Source organism: Acomys minous (assembly GCF_964271855.1).
Source record: "Acomys minous genome assembly, chromosome: 10".
NCBI lineage: Eukaryota > Metazoa > Chordata > Mammalia > Rodentia > Muridae > Acomys > Acomys minous.
In genome coordinates this window covers 69,626,444-69,647,183 of record NC_140491.1, presented here as the reverse complement: position 1 = coordinate 69,647,183, position 20,740 = coordinate 69,626,444, and the positions used below count along the sequence as shown (strand labels likewise).

The following is a 20,740-nucleotide window of genomic DNA, read 5'->3' as shown; positions in this document are numbered from 1 at the left end:
TGTTTTTGTTTTTCATGACAGGGTTTCTGTGTAGCCTTGGCTGTCCTAGATCTCCCATCATAGACCAGGCTGGCCTGTAACTTACAGAGATTCACCTGCCTCTGTCTCCCAAGTGCCTGGCAGTTTTCTTATTCTTTTTGTTTGTTTGGTTGGGTTTTGTTGTTGTTGTTGTTGTTCACTTGTTTATTTGTTTGTTTTTGAGACAGGGTTTACTTGTGTAGCCTTGGCTATCCTGGACTCACTTTATAGATCAGGCTGGCCTTGAACCCCCAGTAATCTGCCTGCCTCTGCCTCCCAGAGGGCCGGGATTACAGGTGTGTGCTGCCACACTTGACAGGTTTTTTATTCTTTTTTTTTTTTTTTTTAAGATTTATTAAGCCAGCTGTGGTGGCACATACCTGTAATCTCAGCACTTGGGAGGCAGAGACAGGTGGATCACTGTGGTTCGAGGCCAGCCTGGTCTACAAAGCAAGTCCAGGACAGCCAAGATAACACAGAGAAACCCCGTCTCAGAAAAACAAAACAAAACAAAAAAGATGTATTTACTTATTATTATGTATATAGTGCTCTGCCTGCATGTACCCCTGCACACCAGAAGAGGGTATTGGATTACACTGTAGATGGTTGAGAGCCACATGTGGTTGCTGGGAATTGAACTCAGGACCTCTGGAGGAGCAGTCAGCGCCCTTAACCTCTGAGCCATCTCTCTAGCCCATGTTTTTTTTTTTATTGTTAATACTTTATTTATAGTTATTTGTTTCCTTGGCGGGGGGGGGGGGGGGGAGCAAATGTGGAAGTCAGAGGAAAAGCTGTGGGAATCTGTTCTCTCTCTCCACCAAGTGGGTCCCACGGCTGGGACACAGGTACTCAGGCCTGGCAGCAGGTGTCTTCACCCACTGAGCCATTTCCTGGCCCAGTCATGTTTTTTTTTTTTTTTTAAAAAGCCTCAGTGAGTCCCCTCCAAACACCAGTTTCTACATCACAAAACTGTGTGAGAGAGGTCACAGAATTTATGCCAACTGAAGGGTCATCACACATTTGTAGATACCATTATGTATGTGTGTGGTGGGGGTGCAGGGAGTGGGCTCAAAGGATAAGGGAGTGGGTGTCCCGGTTCAGACAGGGCCGGGGAGGAAGGGCTGCAGGCTTAGAGGGCAGGCAGCGGCTTTCTCACCCTGGCCCCTGCATGAATTCCTTCTGCCTCTTAGGGGTGAGCCCCACCAAGAGACAAAGAATGGGGCCAGGTGCTCACGCTGGAATGCAGTGTGGTGACAGTGCCACAGAGTCCCAGGTGCCTTTGTCACCTTGTCAAGCGTAGCATTCAACAGAAAAATGGAGCTCAACTGGGTGGCAAGGTAGCAGAAGTCAGCCCAACTAGTTTCTAATCCTTCCAGGCCCTTCTCAATTCCCCAGGCAAAGAACAGGGGGTCAGAGGGCAAGAAGGGGCAGAGGAAGAATATTAGATAGTGTTATATGTGTATACGTAAGAGGATGCAAAGTGCCTCCCGCAATGTGCTTGGGATGCGGCCACCAAGAGGCAACTGGATGGTGATACGGTGACATCATCAATGGAATTACCCAGGGATGGAATCTTAACTTCCTGGGTGGCAGCCCTTAGCAATTGCATCCTTCAAATGTTTTAAAATTATGTTTATTTATTTAGTGCATGTGTGTAGGTGTGTGTGTGTGTGTGTGTGTGTGTGTGTGTGTGTACACCATGGTGTTTATATGTGGGAGAGAAGTCTGGAACTTGCAGGCCAGACAGCCTAGCTAAACCAAGAAGCTCTAGGTTCAGTGAGACCCTATTTCAAAATATGAGGTTGAGGGTCATTCAGGGAGAGAGGACATCACCAAGACTAATGACCTGATCTCAGTCTCATATGGCAGAAGGGAGGAAGTGACTCTTTTTTGTTTGTTTGTTTTGTTTTGTTTTGTTTTTTGAAACAAGGTCTCTCTGTGTAGCCTCGGCTGTCCTAGACTCACTTTATAGACCAGGTTGGCCTCCAACTCACAGAGATTCTCCTGCCTCTGCTTCCCGAGTGCTGGGATGAAAGGTATGCGCCACCACACCTGGCCGAGGAAGTGACTCTTAAAAATGTCCGCTGACCTCCCTCTGCATGGCATGGTAAGCACACATAAAAATACGCAAAACAAATGAGCACTGTAAAATAAATATAAGCCTGGCACAGTGGTACATGCTTTTAATCTAGTTCCTGAGAACCAGAGACAGGCTGACCTCTGTGAGCTGGGGGGGCAGTCTGACCTACATAGTGAGACCTTTTCTCAAATTAAAATAAAAGCCTTAAAAATAAATAAGTGGCCTGGCACAGTGACACACACCTTCAATCCCAGAACTCAGTCAAGAGCAGAGGCAGGAGAATCTCTGTGAGTTCCAGGCTAACCTGGTCTACATAATGAGTTCCAGGACAGCCTAAGCTACATAATGAGACTCTATCTCAAAAAATAAAAATAAGACCGAGTGTGGTGGTGCGTGCCTTTAATCCCAGCACTCGGGAGGCAGAGGCAGGCGGATCGCTGTGAGTTTTGAGGCCAGCCTGGTCTACAAAGCGAGTGCAGGACAGCCGAGGCTATACAGAGAGACCCTGTCTCAAAAAACTACTGCTGCTGCTACTACTACTACTACTACTACTACTACTACTACTACTACGAAGAAAAAGAAGAAGAAGCCAGGCACACACCTTTAATCCCAGCACTGGGGAGGCAGAGGCAGGCGGATCGCTGTGAGTTCAAGGCCAGCCTGGTCTACAAAGTGAGTCCACGACAGCCAAGGCTACACAGAGAAACCCTCCTCGAAAACCCTTCCCCAAAAGACTTATTTGTTTATGTATGTATAACGTACGTTTATGTGAATGTATGTGGGTGTCTTCAGAGGCCAGAAGAGGGTATTGGATGCCCTGGAGTTGGGGTTACAGACTGCTGTAAACTGCTAACATGGGCGCTGGGCCTCTAGAGGAGCAGGAAGCAGACGGGTCTTAACAGCTGAGCCACCTCTTTTTGTTGTTGTTGTTTTGTTTTGTTTTGTTTTTTCGAGACAGGGTTTTTCTGTGTAACATCAGCCCTGTCTGTCCTGGACTCACTTTGTAGACCACGCTGGCCTCAAACTCACAGCGATCCACCTGCCTCTGCCTCCCGAGTGCTGGGATTAAAGGCGTGTACCACGACGCCTGGCTTCTGACACTCTTTCTCACTAGGCACCCAAGGCTGGCCACAGCACTTGAGGCTATCCTTTGGCCCCGGCCTCTCAAGGGCTAGGCTTATGAGCATGAGCTACGCCACCTGGCTTCATCTGTGAGCCAGGGTTTGCAGACTTCCCCCTATGCCCTTCTAATCACCCCCTTTCTCTTCCTCCAAAGGTGAGGAAACCAGCTCAGAAGTCAAGTGGCGTGCCCAAAGTCCCACTACCCAGGAAGAGCCAGAGCCAGCCTCGAAAGCCCATCTGTCCAATTCCGAACCAAGCCCTAACCACAAGTGTGCCCCCTTGCTTTTCTGGTGTTCTGTCTCCTCTCTAACTGATGACTCGTCTATGGGGAACACATGGGTGTCCTGGAATGTAGAGGGAATTTTCTGTCTCCTCCAACCCACACCGGACTCACCAGGTTAGAGGAAGCAGATGCCTGCCCTCGCGCCCTTGGAGTCAGTGAACTCAATTTCAGAGACCCACCCTGCCCTGCACAGGGCCCAATGGCTACAAAGCCTGTGAGAGGTGACAGGGTAGAATTGGAAGCTATGGGTTTTAGGACACAGAGAAATGTATTCTGACTGCCCCACGGGGACTTGCCTTGGGGTCTCCTTACCCAGCTTGGCAAGCAGTTCTGACAGGACCCTGGTGTCCTTCTCCAAGGAGACGCGGGACTCTCGGATCTGGTGCTCCACAGTGCTCAGCCCAGAGGCCACCTTGGCCAGAAAGAACATCTTAGTGGCTCCCTGGGGTGGCTGAATGTGCTGGCTAGCTTTTATGTCAACTTGACACCAAGCTAAAGTCATCTGAGACGCAGGAACCTTAACTTAGAAAAATGTCTCCATAAGACTGAGCCGTAGGCAAGCCTGTAGGGCATTTTCTTAATTAGTGATTGATGGGGGAGGGCCCAGGCATGGTGGGTGGGGCCACCTCTGGGCTGGTGGTCCTGGGTCTTATAAAAAAGCAGGCTGAGCAAGCCAGGGAGAGCAAGCCAGTAAGCAACACCCCTCCATGGCCTCTGCATCAGCTCCTGCGTGGAGGAAGAGGAACTCCACCAGCCCTGTTGGAGTTCTTACCCCAACTTCCCTCCTGCTGGACTGTTATTGGGAAATATAAGTGAAATAATTCCTTTCCTTCCCAAGTTGCTTTGGTCGTGGTGTTCCCCCACAGCAATGGTAACCCTAACTAAGACACTGGGCACATGAAATGCGTGAGGCCTGGGCACACCCACCTGCCTAGCTTCCTCCAGTTCCTGTTTGCGTGCTTCTGAGGTCAGCAGCAGCCGAGAGGCCTGGCGGAGCGTGGCCTGGGTCTGGCTGGCGAGCCGGCTGGCATGACGGTGGGCCTGCTTCCCTTCCCTCAGCAACGCTTTGGTGAGCTGCAAGATGGCAGCAGGGAAGGGAGAATAAGCCCTTTGGGAAAAGGAGCTTTGCTCTTTGTTTTTGTTTTTGTTTAGTTCCCCCAGAGTCTCGCGCATGCTAGGTCGCACTCCACAGCTTACCCACATGGCCATAACCAGTTCTTTTTTGTTGTTTTGGTTTGTTTTGGTTTTTTGAGACAGAGTCTCTCTGTGTAGCCTTGGCTGTCCTGGACTCACTTTGTAGACCAGGCTGGCCTCAACTCACAGTGATCCACCTGCCTCTGCCTCCCGAGTGATGCGATTAAAGGCATGCGCCACCACAACCAGTGCCATAACCATTTCTTATACTTTATTTCGAAATAGGAGTTTACTAAGTTACCCCGCATAGCCTTGAACTTGGGATCCTCCTGCGTCAGCCTTCAAAGCAGCTGGGATATGGGCTTGTGCCACCAGGTCTGGCTTGGACAACACTTCTTATGATGCCAAGCTATCGACTTCATAACCTGGACCATTCGCTCACTCGTTCACCCCCACATTCGACAGGTACACACCGGAGACAGGATGCATTTCCAGGACAAACGACTGCGGACTACTCGCTTCTCCTTAGTGGAGAGATTCCGCCTATTGCACAGATGAGGACACAGGTCCAGGGAGGGGGCGGAGTTGCTCAAAGTCTGAGTAGTGAGACAAGAACTGCACCTAGAACCCCCAGTTTCAGGCCAGCCCTTCCGAAAATTAGGCACCCCTGAAGAGAGTTCATTTGGGTGTGAGCACCGGATCTGAGCATGAGGGGGCACAGAGAGACAGATGGATGGATGGACAGACGGACAGATGGACGGACAGCCAGACAGCCAGACAGACGGACAGACACACACCAATTAGAATTTGGCCCCAGTTAAAGAAAGCCTACAGCATAGGAAATGTGGCTCATTTGGATGGGTGCTTGCTTCGAATGCATGAGGCCCCGAGTTCAGTCTTTAGCACAGGATAAACTGGGGATTGGGGTGGGGGAGTGGGGTGAAGGCAGAAGAATCGAAAGTTCAAGGTCATGCTCAGCCAGATAGTGACTTCAAGGCCAGTCTAGGACACAGGAGACTGTCAAAAAATTAAAAAGGTTGGGGGGGGGGAAGGGAGGCTGAGGAGGGGGCTGAAGAGACAACTCAGCAGGTAACAGTAGCTGGTGCTCTTACAGTGGACCTGGGTCAGTTCCCAGCACCCACTTGGTGGTCCACAGCCAGGAGATCTAAGTTCTGCCTTCTGCCCACACCAGGTATGTACATAGTACACATACATGTATGCAGGCGAACATTTGAACACATTAAACAAACAAACAAATCTTTAAAAAATTACATTTAAAAAAGTTAATAAGATGAAATAAACAAAACAAAGAAAGCTGGGCAGTGGTGGCACATGCCTTTAATCCCAGCATTCGGGAGGCAGAGGCAGGAGGATCACTGTGAGTTCAAGGCCAGCCTGGTCTACAAAGTTAGTCCAGGACAGCCAGGACTATATAGAGAAACCCTGTCTTGAAAAACAAAACAAAAAGCAAACCAACAAACAAAAACCTACATGTTTAGACAACAGCCCAGGTCCAGGTATGAGTCCTGGTCATGACTTAAGCCTTGAACTTGACTCAGCCTAGAGGTTTCACATTCTCACATGGCCATCAGTGACTCCTTTTTCATGAAGAATTAGTAGGGGCTGGAGAGATTAAGAGCACTGTCTGTTCTTCCAAAGGTCCTGAGTTCAATTCCCAGCAACCACATGGTAGCTCACAACCATCTATAATGAGATCTGGTGCCCTCTTCTGCTATGAAGGCACATATTCGGGCAGAATACTGTATAATAAATAAATAAATCTTAAAAAAAAAAAAAAGGGCCGGGCATGCTTGCACATGCCTTTAATTCCAGGACTTGGGAGGCAGAGGCAGGCGGATCGCTGTGAGTTTGAAGCCAGTCTAGACTACAAAGTGAATCCAGGATAGGCAAGGATACACAGAGAAACCTTGTAAAACAAAACAAAACAAACAAATTAGTAAGGTCACCCACATTGACTCCTGAGCTTGAGGCCAGGACCCACAGCAGTTAGTAAGTGTGAGATCTTTGGCACCAAGGGCCAGAGAGCTGCTGTCAACACGGCTGTTGTCCTGAGCCTGACCTTGGCATTGTCCTTGGACATCACTTCTGCCTCCTTGCTTTTCTTCTTGGAGCCAGAGGAGAGAGATGCAGCATTTCCCAGCAACCTCTCTGCCTGCTTGGTCTTCCTCTTCGTGTCCTCTAAGAGCCTGGCCCTGAGGCTGCCTGCTTTCCTCTTCAGCACTGCCTGCTCCTTGGGCAGAGGAAACCTCAGCTTCATGCCTGCAAAATTGGCCAAGGCTGTGGCAGGAGGAACACACTCACACTTGAGAGCTTGCAGATGCCGACCGGGGATGCTTGAGAAGCCCTAGGACTTTGGACAATGGGAGTGGAGGTGACCCGGGAGAACAACAAAAGAAGTGAGACACTGTCCTCAGTGGATGCAAAGACCCATGTGCTGTCATGTGTCTGTTAAGTCACATCACGCCGGGAGGTGGTGGCACATGCCTTTAATCCCAGCACTCGGGAGGCAGGCGGATCACTGTGAGTTCGAGGCCAGCCTGGTCTACAAAATGAGGTCAGGACAGCCAAGGCTACACAGAGAGACCCTGTCTCAAAAAACCTAAATAAATGAATAAATAAATAAATAATTAAAAAATAAGTCACATCACATGGTGGTCACAGCCTAAATAGTCTAGACGGGGTGAGGAGAGTTTGGGGTTGTGGTTGGAAGTTAATCTTTTAGGTTATGGAGCAGAGTCAGGGGGACAAGATTCCACCCAGCACATGCAAAGTCTTGTTGTTCCCAGCAAGAAGAAGGTGACACCTGGGATGTCGTGTGCATCTCAGTGTGAGAGAAACAAGCTGAGGACAGTGAGCTGTGGGACACACAATGGGCGGCTCATGACCCTCCACAGTGTTCTGATGCTACATTTCCCTACATGTGACCTCACGCACAGCCGTGGCCGTTTCTTAGGAGGCCCCAGTGAGTGAGGGAAGGGAAAATGCCGGGTGGAGTGCACCGAGGGCCACAAAGGCTTTTCTCTCTGGATCAAAGATGGTGTGGCAGCAGTCAATCGCACAGTGCACCATGAGGCGAGAGAGAGAGAGAGTGTGTGTGTGCTCAGCTCTCACTCAAGGGTGGCTCAGCGATTGATTTTCTCAGTCTACCCATCTGTAAAACAGATCTCTTTCTTTCTTTCTTTCTTTCAGCATACTGTCCCCACTCTCCCTAGAAACCTATGACATCATTACCTGCCTGCCCAGCATATAAAAGGACAGACCCACCTCATTCTCTCCCTCCCTCCCTCCCTTCCCCCCTCCCTCCCTTCCCCCTCCCTCCCTCTCTCTCTCCCTCCATCTCTCTCTCTCTCTCTCTCTCTCTCTCTCTCTCTCTCTCTCACCTACCTCTCTTACCTCTTTCTCCTCTCTCTGTCTCTCTTTCTCTCTGGGGTACCCCTACCACTATAATACATTTCTCCATATCATATCTGTTGTGTGGCTTATATTTCATATTTAAATCTTTCTTTGTGTGTGTGTGTTTGTTTGTGTGTATGTTTGTTTTTGAGACAGAGTTCTTCTGTGTAGCGGTGGCTGTCCTAGAACTCACTCTGTAGACCAGGCTGGCCTCAAACTCAGAGATCCACCTGCCTCTGTCTCCTGAGTCTGGGATTAAGGGCGTGCGCCACCACTGGCTGGCTCAAGGCACTCTTACCTCAGCTTCCCTAGTGCTAGGAGTACTTCTGTGAACCACCATCCACCATCCAGCAATTTGGTTTTGTTTCTTTGTTTGCTTGCTTGCTTGCTTGTTCTTCCTCTTTTTTTCTTTTCTTTCTTTCTTTCTTTTCTTTTCTTTTTCTTTTTTTTTTTTTTTTTTGACTGAGTCTCATGTAGCTCAAAATAGCCTCAAACTTAAACTCACTATGTAGCAATGGATGAAGTTGAATTTCTGAGCCCTCTGAGCGCTGAGATTACAGGCATGCACTACCATGCCTAGTTTACTTGGGGCTGAGGATCCAACGCAGGGCCTCATGCGAGCTCAGCAGGTACCCACCCAGTCAACTGAGCCACATCCTCTGCTCCTGGCTTTGCTTTTTTTTTTTTTAATCTGTGCTGAAGATGGGACTTGGCATGTCACAAACAGACAGCTCTCTACTACTGAGCTACACCCCCCCCAGTGACAACACAGTCTCTTCCCAGCTGATCCCATGGAACCCTGTGCCCGGTCTGCTAAAGCTGGGAGCTAGTTGGGGTGACTACAGGGCCAGTACCCACTGAGTGGCATGTGAGACAGGGAGAGACCAACAGCACGGAAGTTCCCAGAGGCAGAAGGACTGATCTGCCTGACTTAAGTCCACATAGACTCTGTTCCCTGTGGCCAGGCATCCCTGGCTGAGGTGTTGGCTGGCAGAGCCCAGGGCTGAGCAGGACACACGTACCCTCTAGGTCGGCTAGCAGAGTCTTCGCTCCTATGACAGTCACCGTGGCAGCTTGGACAGCTGATGAAGCCTGCGTCAGTGCAGCCATGGTCTCGTGGTGTAGCTACAAGGAGAAGGAAAGAGCTGCCTGGAGACAGGTCAAGGCCCCAGATGGACAGGCTACGCCCCAAACCTCAGAATGAATCTGCCTAGAGGGCCCCCTGATTCTAGGAGCCCTGATCTGATTATATGACTGGAACCCCAAATCAATCAATCCCACGAAGACTCCTGCCTTCAGAAGCCTGGAGGATGACCAGGAAACTAGTGCCAAAAGACGAGGAGACAACCACACACTTTAGTCCCGAACACTGCTGTGGCAGCCGCAGCTACTAAACAGCTTCTCCTCACAGAGTAGCAATCACCTCCGCCGTGGCTGCCAGATGTGACCGGATAGTAAAGAACTCAGTTTGATTGTGCAAGGGACATTCTTGTCCTCACAGGACTGACTTCAGGGCATGGCGTGAACTTTTGAGTTCTTGAACGCACAGCTGCTATGACTACCTGCATAAAAGTTCTGCATACAATTAGGCCCCTGGACATCAGCATCCTGTTATGGGCGGTATCCCAAGGCCCTGCCCCTCCCCTATGGATTCATACTTAGCTAATGATTGATGGAGGGAGGAGACATTGTCCTCAGTAGTGTAGGCGCTGCTGTGGTACCCACAAGTGTGATGGTTTGAATGAGACCGGTCCCCCTAGGGCCATATTTGAATGTTGGTGGAACTGTTTTGGAAGGATTAGGTGTGTGTCCTTTTAGAGGAGGTCACTGGGGGGGTGGGCTTTAAGGTGTCAAAAGCCCATGTTGGGCCCAGTCTTGCTCTCTCTCTCTCTGCCTCCCAAGCTTGGATCAGGATGTGAGCGCTCAGCTCCTTCTCCAGCGCCATACCTGCCTGCCTGCCTGCCTGCCACCATGCTCCCTGCCATGATGATAAATGAACAAGCCCTCGAAACTGTAAGCAGGCCCCCAATTGAAGACTTTCTTTTGTAAGGTGCTTTGGTCATGGTGTCTCTTCAAAGCCAATAGAACAGTGGCTACGACAAAAGTCACGCTCCTGAAAATAAATTCTCAGCCGTGCTACTACTGTAAGCAACCCTGCTGAAACTCGCTGGCTTACAAAAAAGACATGAAAGTCGAATGGTCCCAGCACTCGGGAGGCAGAGGCAGGAGGATTGCTGTGGGTTCAAGACCTGGTCTACAAAGCGAGTCTAGGACAGCCAAGGCTACACAGAGAGACCTTGTCTCGGGGGAAAAAAAAAAGCCGGGCGTGGTGGTACACGCCTTTAATCCCAGCACTCGGGAGGCAGAGGCAGGCGGATCGCTGTGAGTTCGAGGCCAGCCTGGTCTACAGAGCAAGTCCAGGACAGCCAAGTCTACACAGAGAAACCCTGTCTCAAAAAAACCAAAAAAATAAAATAAAATAAATAAAATTAAAAAATAAATTAAAAAAACAAAAACAAAAACAAAAAAGGAGGGCTGGAGAAATGGCTCAGTGGTTAAGACCTCTTCCAGAGGTCCTGAGTTCAATTCCCAGCAACCACATGGTGGCTCATAACCATCTATCATGAGATCTGGTTCCTTCTGGTGTGCAGGTGTACATGCAGGCAGAACACGGTATATGTAATAAATAAATAAATCTTTAAAAAATTGGGTAACAAGGCAAATATGATCGAAATAATCATGTCACATATATGAAGCTGCGATAATCAAACCTACTATCATGTGTAATTAGAATACACTAGTAGAAAGCTTAAAAAAAAAAAGCCGGGCGTGGTGGCACACGCCTTTAATCCCAGCACTTGGGAGGCAGAGGCAGGCGGATCACTGTGAGTTCGAGGCCAGCCTGGTCTACAAAGCGAGTCCAGGACAGCCAAGGCTACACAGAGAGACCCTGTCTCGGAAAAAGAAAAAAAGACTTTTGGCTGGCTAGGTGGCTCAGTGGGTAAAGGACATTGTCACTAATGACCTGAGTTTGATCTTCAGGCCTCACTTAGCAGAAGGAGAAAACAGACCCCCACACGTGGTCCTCCACTCTTACTCACGTTGTAGCAAATGTGTGACCCCACTGAAGGAGAGATAAACCTGTTTTTTAGGATCCCAAGTGCGGGATTGGAACGGTCTCGTGAGGGAACAGGTGAGGTTAATTCACTAGATGAGCAACCACCTCATGCAGGAGCTTAATTGTTGCCAGCTGAAAAGATCCCGTGAACAGACTCTGGGAGGAGATATATAAATAAGCTCAGAACTGGGGGCAGGGCTTTTTAGAGACTTGGGATAGTTTGGGCTGTTCATCGCTGCACTTCGAGACGCTCCTAGAGAGAACCACTCGAGGGAAGGCTTCGGGGCTCCAGCTCCTGCGGAGGTTCTGGGTTCTGGTTACCCCAGGTTCCAGCAGAAGAAATCCTGCGGCTCACGCCCGGAGAATCGTTCCTCAGAACTGATATCCTTAAGTTTTTGTTATTGTGTCCATTAATCCTCATTTCCTATTGTTTTGGTTAGTCGGGTTACAAGTGACGTATGCTTGGTCACTACGTTGTTAATAAAATATATTGGTTAAGAAAATTGAGCCTACACCCCACCCATGCCCAGACACAAAAATTAAATAAACATATAATAAGAATAAAAGGGAACTTGGTTACTTCGAGTGCCTAGGTTAAAGAGCACATGACTCTGGCCTGTGAGATGCCTCAGAGGGTAAAGGTGTTGACTGCCAAGGCCCTCAGGCCCCGATGGCAGAAAGAGAGAAAACCTGGTTGTCTTCTGACCTGCACAAGTGGGCCATGGCCCGCGTGCTCGCAGCAGAGGCCGCAGAGGGCCATGGAGGGGAAGGGGAAGCACTGTCTAAAAGTGTATACATGGGGGAGGAACAAGACTGTCCAGAACTAGAGACCGGGTGCCCAGTAGGGCCAGTGTGCCAAATGGCACTTGAACAGGGTAAACTGTCCCTTGAGGTGGGAGTATATTTTTATGTCCAAACTCTAAAGTTAACAGTTCGAATAGAAATCCTTGTCAGGGAGGGAGACACAGGCCTAGGTGGTGGGACACTTAAGCAAGCTTTACGCTCCGCTGCGTCCTCTTGGCGGGCATAAATGTTTATTTAGCTTGCTGATGCTGGAAGTTCCAAAGTGGACACTTAGCAACAACCAATAAAATGTTTGAGGCTAAGAAAAAAAAGGAGGTTATTTTATGATTTGCTACAAATAAACAACAGGGGTTTATTGAAGAGCCCAGGGAAACCTAAGTCTTGTTACTGAGGCTGGGGAGGGGTGGCTGTGAGGGCTGTGGGGACTGGGTGGGAGGGGCAGGGGAGGGGCTGTGAGGGCTGTAGGGACTGGGTGGGAGGGGCAGGGGAGGGGCTGTGAGGGCTGTAGGGACTGTGTGGGAGGGGCAGGGAGGGGCTGTGAGGGCTGTAGGGACTGTGTGGGAGGGGCAGGGGAGGGGCTGTGAGGGCTGTAGGGACTGGGTGGGAGGGGCAGGGGAGGGGCTGTGAGGGCTGTGGGGACTGGGTGGGAGGGGCAGGGAGGGGCTGTGAGGGCTGTAGGGACTGGGTGGGAGGGGCAGGGGAGGGGCTGTGAGGGCTGTAGGGACTGGGTGGGAGGGGCAGGGGAGGGGCTGTGAGGGCTGTGGGGACTGGGTGGGAGGGGCAGGGGAGGGGCTGTGAGGGCTGTAGGGACTGTGTGGGAGGGGCAGGGAGGGGCTGTGAGGGCTGTGGGGACTGTGTGGGAGGGGCAGGGGAGGGGCTGTGAGGGCTGTGGGGACTGGGTAGAGGGGCAGGGGAGGGGCTGTGAGGGCTGTAGGGACTGGGTGGGAGGGGCAGGGGAGGGGCTGTGAGGGCTGTAGGGACTGGGTGGGAGGGGCAGGGGAGGGGCTGTAAGGGCTGTAGGGACTGGGTGGGAGGGGCAGGGGAGGGGCTGTGAGGGCTGTAGGGACTGGGTGGGAGGGGCAGGGGAGGGGCTGTGAGGGCTGTGGGGACTGGGTGGGAGGGGCAGGGAGGGCTGTGAGGGCTGTGGGCACTGGGTGGGAGGGGCAGGGGAGGGGCTGTGAGGGCTGTGGGACTGGGTGGGAGGGACAGGGAGGGCTGTGAGGGCTGTAGGGATTGGGTAGAGGGGCAGGGGAGGGGCTGTGAGGGCTGTAGGGACTGGGTGGGAGGGGCAGGGAAGGGCTGTGAGGGCTGTGGGGACTGGGTGGGAGGGGCAGGGAGGGGCTGTGAGGGCTGTGGGGACTGGGTGGGAGGGGCAGGGAGGGGCTGTGAGGGCTGTGGGGACTGGGTGGGAGGGGCAGGGAAGGGGCTGTGAGGGCTGTGGGGACTGTGTGGGAGGGGCAGGGGAGGGGCTGTGAGGGCTGTAGGGACTGGGTGGGAGGGGCAGGGGAGGGGCTGTGAGGGCTGTAGGGACTGGGTGGGAGGGGCAGGGAAGGGCTGTGAGGGCTGTGGGGACTGGGTGGGAGGGACAGGGAGGGCTGTGAGGGCTGTGGGGACTGGGTGGGAGGGACAGGGAGGGCTGTGAGGGCTGTAGGGACTGGGTAGAGGGGCAGGGGAGGGGCTGTGAGGGCTGTAGGGACTGGGTGGGAGGGGCAGGGAAGGGGCTGTGAGGGCTGTAGGGACTGGGTGGGAGGGGCAGGGGAGGGGCTGTGAGGGCTGTAGGGACTGGGTGGGAGGGGCAGGGGAGGGGCTATGAGGGCTGTAGGGACTGGGTGGGAGGGGCAGGGGAGGGGCTGTGAGGGCTGTAGGGACTGGGTGGGAGGGGCAGGGAAGGGCTGTGAGGGCTGTGGGGACTGGGTGGGAGGGACAGGGAGGGCTGTGAGGGCTGTAGGGACTGGGTAGAGGGGCAGGGGAGGGGCTGTGAGGGCTGTAGGGACTGGGTGGGAGGGGCAGGGAAGGGCTGTGAGGGCTGTGGGGACTGGGTAGAGGGGCAGGGGAGGGGCTGTGAGGGCTGTAGGGACTGGGTGGGAGGGGCAGGGGAGGGGCTGTGAGGGCTGTAGGGACTGGGTGGGAGGGGCAGGGGAGGGGCTGTGAGGGCTGTAGGGACTGGGTGGGAGGGGCAGGGGAGGGGCTGTGAGGGCTGTAGGGACTGGGTGGGAGGGGCAGGGAGGGCTGTGAGGGCTGTGGGGACTGGGTAGAGGAGCAAGGGAGGGCCGTGAGGGCTGTAGGGACTGGGTGGGAGGGGCAGGGAGGGCTGTGAGGGCTGTGGGGACTGGGTAGAGGGGCAGGTGAGGGCCGTGAGGGCTGTAGGGACTGTGTCGGAGGGGCAGGGGAGGGGCTGTGAGGGCTGTAGGGACTGTGTGGGAGGGGCAGGGGAGGGGCTGTGAGGGCTGTAGGGACTGTGTGGGAGGGGCAGGGGAGGGGCTGTGAGGGCTGTGGGGACTGTGTGGGAGGGGCAGGGGAGGGGCTGTGAGGGCTGTAGGGACTGTGTGGGAGGGGCAGGGAGGGGCTGTGAGGGCTGTAGGGACTGGGTAGAGGGGCAGGTGAGGGCCGTGAGGGCTGTAGGGACTGTGTGGGAGGGGCAGGGGAGGGGCTGTCAGGGCTGTGGGGACTGGGTAGAGGGGCAGGGGAGGGGCTGTGAGGGCTGTAGGGACTGGGTAGAGGGGCAAGGGAGGGCTGTGAGGGCTGTAGGGACTGTGTGGGAGGGGCAGGGGAGGGGCTGTGAGGGCTGTGGGGACTGGGTGGGAGGGGCAGGGAGGGCTGTGAGGGCTGTGGGGACTGTGTGGAGGGGCAGGGGAGGGGCTGTGAGGGCTGTAGGGACTGTGTGGAGGGGCAGGGGAGGGGCTGTGAGGGCTGTAGGGACTGTGTGGGAGGGGCAGGGAGGGCTGTGAGGGCTGTGGGGACTGTGTGGAGGGGCAGGGGAGGGGCTGTGAGGGCTGTAGGGACTGTGAGGAGGGGCAGGGGAGGGGCTGTGAGGGCTGTAGGGACTGTGTGGGAGGGGCAGGGGAGGGGCTGTGAGGGCTGTGGGGACTGGGTGGGAGGGGCAGGGAGGGCTGTGAGGGCTGTGGGGACTGTGTGGAGGGGCAGGGGAGGGGCTGTGAGGGCTGTAGGGACTGTGTGGAGGGGCAGGGGAGGGGCTGTGAGGGCTGTAGGGACTGAGTGGGAGGGGCAGGGGAGGGGCTGTGAGGGCTGTAGGGACTGGGTGGGAGGGGGAGGGGAGGGGCTGTGAGGGCTGTGGGGACTGTGTGGGAGGGGCAGGGGAGAGGCTGTGAGGGCTGTAGGGACTGGGTGGGAGGGGCAGGGGAGGGGCTGTGAGGGCTGTAGGGACTGTGTGGAGGGGCAGGGGAGGGGCTGTGAGGGCTGTAGGGACTGGGTGGGAGGGGGAGGGGAGGGGAGGGGCTGTGAGGGCTGTGGGGACTGTGTGGGAGGGGCAGGGGAGGGGCTGTGAGGGCTGTAGGGACTGTGTGGGAGGGGCAGGGGAGGGGCTGTGAGGGCTGTAGGGACTGTGTGGAGGGGCAGGGGAGGGGCTGTGAGGGCTGTAGGGACTGGGTGGGAGGGGCAGGGAAGGGCTGTGAGGGCTGTGGGGACTGGGTGGGAGGGGCAGGGAAGGGCTGTGAGGGCTGTGGGGACTGGGTGGGAGGGACAGGGAGGGCTGTGAGGGCTGTAGGGATTGGGTAGAGGGGCAGGGGAGGGGCTGTGAGGGCTGTAGGGACTGGGTGGGAGGGGCAGGGAAGGGCTGTGAGGGCTGTGGGGACTGGGTAGAGGGGCAGGGGAGGGGCTGTGAGGGCTGTAGGGACTGGGTGGGAGGGGCAGGGGAGGGGCTGTGAGGGCTGTAGGGACTGGGTGGGAGGGGCAGGGGAGGGGCTGTAAGGGCTGTAGGGACTGGGTGGGAGGGGCAGGGGAGGGGCTGTGAGGGCTGTAGGGACTGGGTGGGAGGGGCAGGGGAGGGGCTGTGAGGGCTGTGGGGACTGGGTGGGAGGGGCAGGGAGGGCTGTGAGGGCTGTGGGCACTGGGTGGGAGGGGCAGGGGAGGGGCTGTGAGGGCTGTGGGACTGGGTGGGAGGGGCAGGGGAGGGGCTGTGAGGGCTGTGGGGACTGGGTGGGAGGGGCAGGGGAGGGGCTGTGAGGGCTGTAGGGACTGGGTGGGAGGGGCAGGGGAGGGGCTGTGAGGGCTGTGGGGACTGGGTGGGAGGGGCAGGGGAGGGGCTGTGAGGGCTGTGGGGACTGGGTAGAGGGGCAGGGGAGGGGCTGTGAGGGCTGTGGGGACTGGGTGGGAGGGGCAGGGGAGGGGCTGTGAGGGCTGTAGGGACTGGGTGGGAGGGGCAGGGGAGGGGCTGTGAGGGCTGTGGGGACTGGGTGGGAGGGGCAGGGGAGGGGCTGTGAGGGCTGTAGGGACTGTGTGGGAGGGGCAGGGGAGGGGCTGTGAGGGCTGTGGGGACTGTGTGGGAGGGGCAGGGGAGGGGCTGTGAGGGCTGTAGGGACTGGGTGGGAGGGGCAGGGGAGGGGCTGTAAGGGCTGTAGGGACTGGGTGGGAGGGGCAGGGGAGGGGCTGTGAGGGCTGTAGGGACTGGGTGGGAGGGGCAGGGGAGGGGCTGTGAGGGCTGTGGGGACTGGGTGGGAGGGGCAGGGAGGGCTGTGAGGGCTGTGGGCACTGGGTGGGAGGGGCAGGGGAGGGGCTGTGAGGGCTGTGGGGACTGGGTAGAGGGGCAGGGGAGGGGCTGTGAGGGCTGTGGGGACTGGGTGGGAGGGGCAGGGGAGGGGCTGTGAGGGCTGTAGGGACTGGGTGGGAGGGGCAGGGGAGGGGCTGTGAGGGCTGTGGGGACTGGGTGGGAGGGGCAGGGGAGGGGCTGTGAGGGCTGTAGGGACTGTGTGGGAGGGGCAGGGGAGGGGCTGTGAGGGCTGTGGGGACTGTGTGGGAGGGGCAGGGGAGGGGCTGTGAGGGCTGTGGGGACTGGGTGGGAGGGGCAGGGAGGGCTGTGAGGGCTGTGGGGACTGTGTGGAGGGGCAGGGGAGGGGCTGTGAGGGCTGTAGGGACTGGGTGGGAGGGGCAGGGGAGGGGCTGTGAGGGCTGTGGGGACTGGGTGGGAGGGGCAGGGGAGGGGCTGTGAGGGCTGTAGGGACTGGGTGGGAGGGGCAGGGGAGGGGCTGTGAGGGCTGTAGGGACTGGGTGGGAGGGGCAGGGGAGGGGCTGTAAGGGCTGTAGGGACTGGGTGGGAGGGGCAGGGGAGGGGCTGTGAGGGCTGTAGGGACTGGGTGGGAGGGGCAGGGGAGGGGCTGTGAGGGCTGTGGGGACTGGGTGGGAGGGGCAGGGAGGGCTGTGAGGGCTGTGGCCACTGGGTGGGAGGGGCAGGGGAGGGGCTGTGAGGGCTGTGGGACTGGGTGGGAGGGGCAGGGGAGGGGCTGTGAGGGCTGTGGGGACTGGGTGGGAGGGGCAGGGGAGGGGCTGTGAGGGCTGTGGGGACTGGGTGGGAGGGGCAGGGGAGGGGCTGTGAGGGCTGTGGGGACTGGGTGGGAGGGGCAGGGGAGGGGCTGTGAGGGCTGTGGGGACTGGGTAGAGGGGCAGGGGAGGGGCTGTGAGGGCTGTAGGGACTGGGTGGGAGGGGCAGGGGAGGGGCTGTGAGGGCTGTAGGGACTGGGTGGGAGGGGCAGGGGAGGGGCTGTAAGGGCTGTGGGGACTGGGTGGGAGGGGCAGGGGAGGGGCTGTGAGGGCTGTGGGGACTGGGTGGGAGGGGCAGGGGAGGGGCTGTGAGGGCTGTAGGGACTGAGTGGGAGGGGCAGGGGAGGGGCTGTGAGGGCTGTAGGGACTGGGTGGGAGGGGGAGGGGAGGGGCTGTGAGGGCTGTGGGGACTGTGTGGGAGGGGCAGGGGAGAGGCTGTGAGGGCTGTAGGGACTGGGTGGGAGGGGCAGGGGAGGGGCTGTGAGGGCTGTAGGGACTGTGTGGAGGGGCAGGGGAGGGGCTGTGAGGGCTGTAGGGACTGGGTGGGAGGGGGAGGGGAGGGGAGGGGCTGTGAGGGCTGTGGGGACTGTGTGGGAGGGGCAGGGGAGGGGCTGTGAGGGCTGTAGGGACTGTGTGGGAGGGGCAGGGGAGGGGCTGTGAGGGCTGTAGGGACTGTGTGGAGGGGCAGGGGAGGGGCTGTGAGGGCTGTAGGGACTGGGTGGGAGGGGCAGGGAAGGGCTGTGAGGGCTGTGGGGACTGGGTGGGAGGGGCAGGGAAGGGCTGTGAGGGCTGTGGGGACTGGGTGGGAGGGACAGGGAGGGCTGTGAGGGCTGTAGGGATTGGGTAGAGGGGCAGGGGAGGGGCTGTGAGGGCTGTAGGGACTGGGTGGGAGGGGCAGGGAAGGGCTGTGAGGGCTGTGGGGACTGGGTAGAGGGGCAGGGGAGGGGCTGTGAGGGCTGTAGGGACTGGGTGGGAGGGGCAGGGGAGGGGCTGTGAGGGCTGTAGGGACTGGGTGGGAGGGGCAGGGGAGGGGCTGTAAGGGCTGTAGGGACTGGGTGGGAGGGGCAGGGGAGGGGCTGTGAGGGCTGTAGGGACTGGGTGGGAGGGGCAGGGGAGGGGCTGTGAGGGCTGTGGGGACTGGGTGGGAGGGGCAGGGAGGGCTGTGAGGGCTGTGGGCACTGGGTGGGAGGGGCAGGGGAGGGGCTGTGAGGGCTGTGGGACTGGGTGGGAGGGGCAGGGGAGGGGCTGTGAGGGCTGTGGGGACTGGGTGGGAGGGGCAGGGGAGGGGCTGTGAGGGCTGTAGGGACTGGGTGGGAGGGGCAGGGGAGGGGCTGTGAGGGCTGTGGGGACTGGGTGGGAGGGGCAGGGGAGGGGCTGTGAGGGCTGTGGGGACTGGGTAGAGGGGCAGGGGAGGGGCTGTGAGGGCTGTGGGGACTGGGTGGGAGGGGCAGGGGAGGGGCTGTGAGGGCTGTAGGGACTGGGTGGGAGGGGCAGGGGAGGGGCTGTGAGGGCTGTGGGGACTGGGTGGGAGGGGCAGGGGAGGGGCTGTGAGGGCTGTAGGGACTGTGTGGGAGGGGCAGGGGAGGGGCTGTGAGGGCTGTGGGGACTGTGTGGGAGGGGCAGGGGAGGGGCTGTGAGGGCTGTAGGGACTGGGTGGGAGGGGCAGGGGAGGGGCTGTAAGGGCTGTAGGGACTGGGTGGGAGGGGCAGGGGAGGGGCTGTGAGGGCTGTAGGGACTGGGTGGGAGGGGCAGGGGAGGGGCTGTGAGGGCTGTGGGGACTGGGTGGGAGGGGCAGGGAGGGCTGTGAGGGCTGTGGGCACTGGGTGGGAGGGGCAGGGGAGGGGCTGTGAGGGCTGTGGGGACTGGGTAGAGGGGCAGGGGAGGGGCTGTGAGGGCTGTGGGGACTGGGTGGGAGGGGCAGGGGAGGGGCTGTGAGGGCTGTAGGGACTGGGTGGGAGGGGCAGGGGAGGGGCTGTGAGGGCTGTGGGGACTGGGTGGGAGGGGCAGGGGAGGGGCTGTGAGGGCTGTAGGGACTGTGTGGGAGGGGCAGGGGAGGGGCTGTGAGGGCTGTGGGGACTGGGTGGGAGGGGCAGGGGAGGGGCTGTGAGGGCTGTGGGGACTGGGTGGGAGGGGCAGGGAGGGCTGTGAGGGCTGTGGGGACTGTGTGGAGGGGCAGGGGAGGGGCTGTGAGGGCTGTAGGGACTGGGTGGGAGGGGCAGGGGAGGGGCTGTGAGGGCTGTGGGGACTGGGTGGGAGGGGCAGGGGAGGGGCTGTGAGGGCTGTAGGGACTGGGTGGGAGGGGCAGGGGAGGGGCTGTGAGGGCTGTAGGGACTGGGTGGGAGGGGCAGGGGAGGGGCTGTAAGGGCTGTAGGGACTGGGTGGGAGGGGCAGGGGAGGGGCTGTGAGGGCTGTAGGGACTGGGTGGGAGGGGCAGGGGAGGGGCTGTGAGGGCTGTGGGGACTGGGTGGGAGGGGCAGGGAGGGCTGTGAGGGCTGTGGCCACTGGGTGGGAGGGGCAGGGGAGGGGCTGTGAGGGCTGTGGGACTGGGTGGGAGGGGCAGGGGAGGGGCTGTGAGGGCTGTGGGGACTGGGTGGGAGGGGCAGGGGAGGGGCTGTGAGGGCTGTGGGGACTGGGTGGGAGGGGCAGGGGAGGGGCTGTGAGGGCTGTGGGGACTGGGTGGGAGGGGCAGGGGAGGGGCTGTGAGGGCTGTGGGGACTGGGTAGAGGGGCAGGGGAGGGGCTGTGAGGGCTGTAGGGACTGGGTGGGAGGGGCAGGGGAGGGGCTGTGAGGGCTGTAGGGACTGGGTGGGAGGGGCAGGGGAGGGGCTGTAAGGGCTGTGGGGACTGGGTGGGAGGGGCAGGGGAGGGGCTGTGAGGGCTGTGGGGACTGGGTGGGAGGGGCAGGGGAGGGGCTGTGAGGGCTGTAGGGACTGAGTGGGAGGGGCAGGGGAGGGGCTGTGAGGGCTGTAGGGACTGGGTGGGAGGGGGAGGGGAGGGGCTGTGAGGGCTGTGGGGACTGTGTGGGAGGGGCAGGGGAGAGGCTGTGAGGGCTGTAGGGACTGGGTGGGAGGGGCAGGGGAGGGGCTGTGAGGGCTGTAGGGACTGTGTGGAGGGGCAGGGGAGGGGCTGTGAGGGCTGTAGGGACTGGGTGGGAGGGGGAGGGGAGGGGAGGGGCTGTGAGGGCTGTGGGGACTGTGTGGGAGGGGCAGGGGAGGGGCTGTGAGGGCTGTAGGGACTGTGTGGGAGGGGCAGGGGAGGGGCTGTGAGGGCTGTAG

At 58.3% G+C, this 20,740-nt stretch overlaps 1 protein-coding gene across 4 annotated transcripts in view; it reads right to left on the bottom strand.

The window, feature by feature from the left end:
- LAMC3 (laminin subunit gamma 3) overlaps positions 1–20,740 on the bottom strand; it is a 75,774-nt gene that overhangs the window by 2,853 nt on the left and 52,181 nt on the right. For all 4 annotated transcript variants that reach the window (XM_084797539.1, XM_084797541.1, XM_084797540.1 and 1 more), the window contains exons 24-27: positions 9,074–9,176; positions 6,718–6,917; positions 4,431–4,577; positions 3,816–3,915 (exon numbers count right to left, since the gene is read on the bottom strand). In XM_084797539.1, coding sequence (XP_084653665.1) covers positions 3,816–3,915; positions 4,431–4,577; positions 6,718–6,917; positions 9,074–9,176 — 550 coding nt within the window. The remainder of the gene's footprint in view (positions 1–3,815; positions 3,916–4,430; positions 4,578–6,717; positions 6,918–9,073; positions 9,177–20,740) is intronic.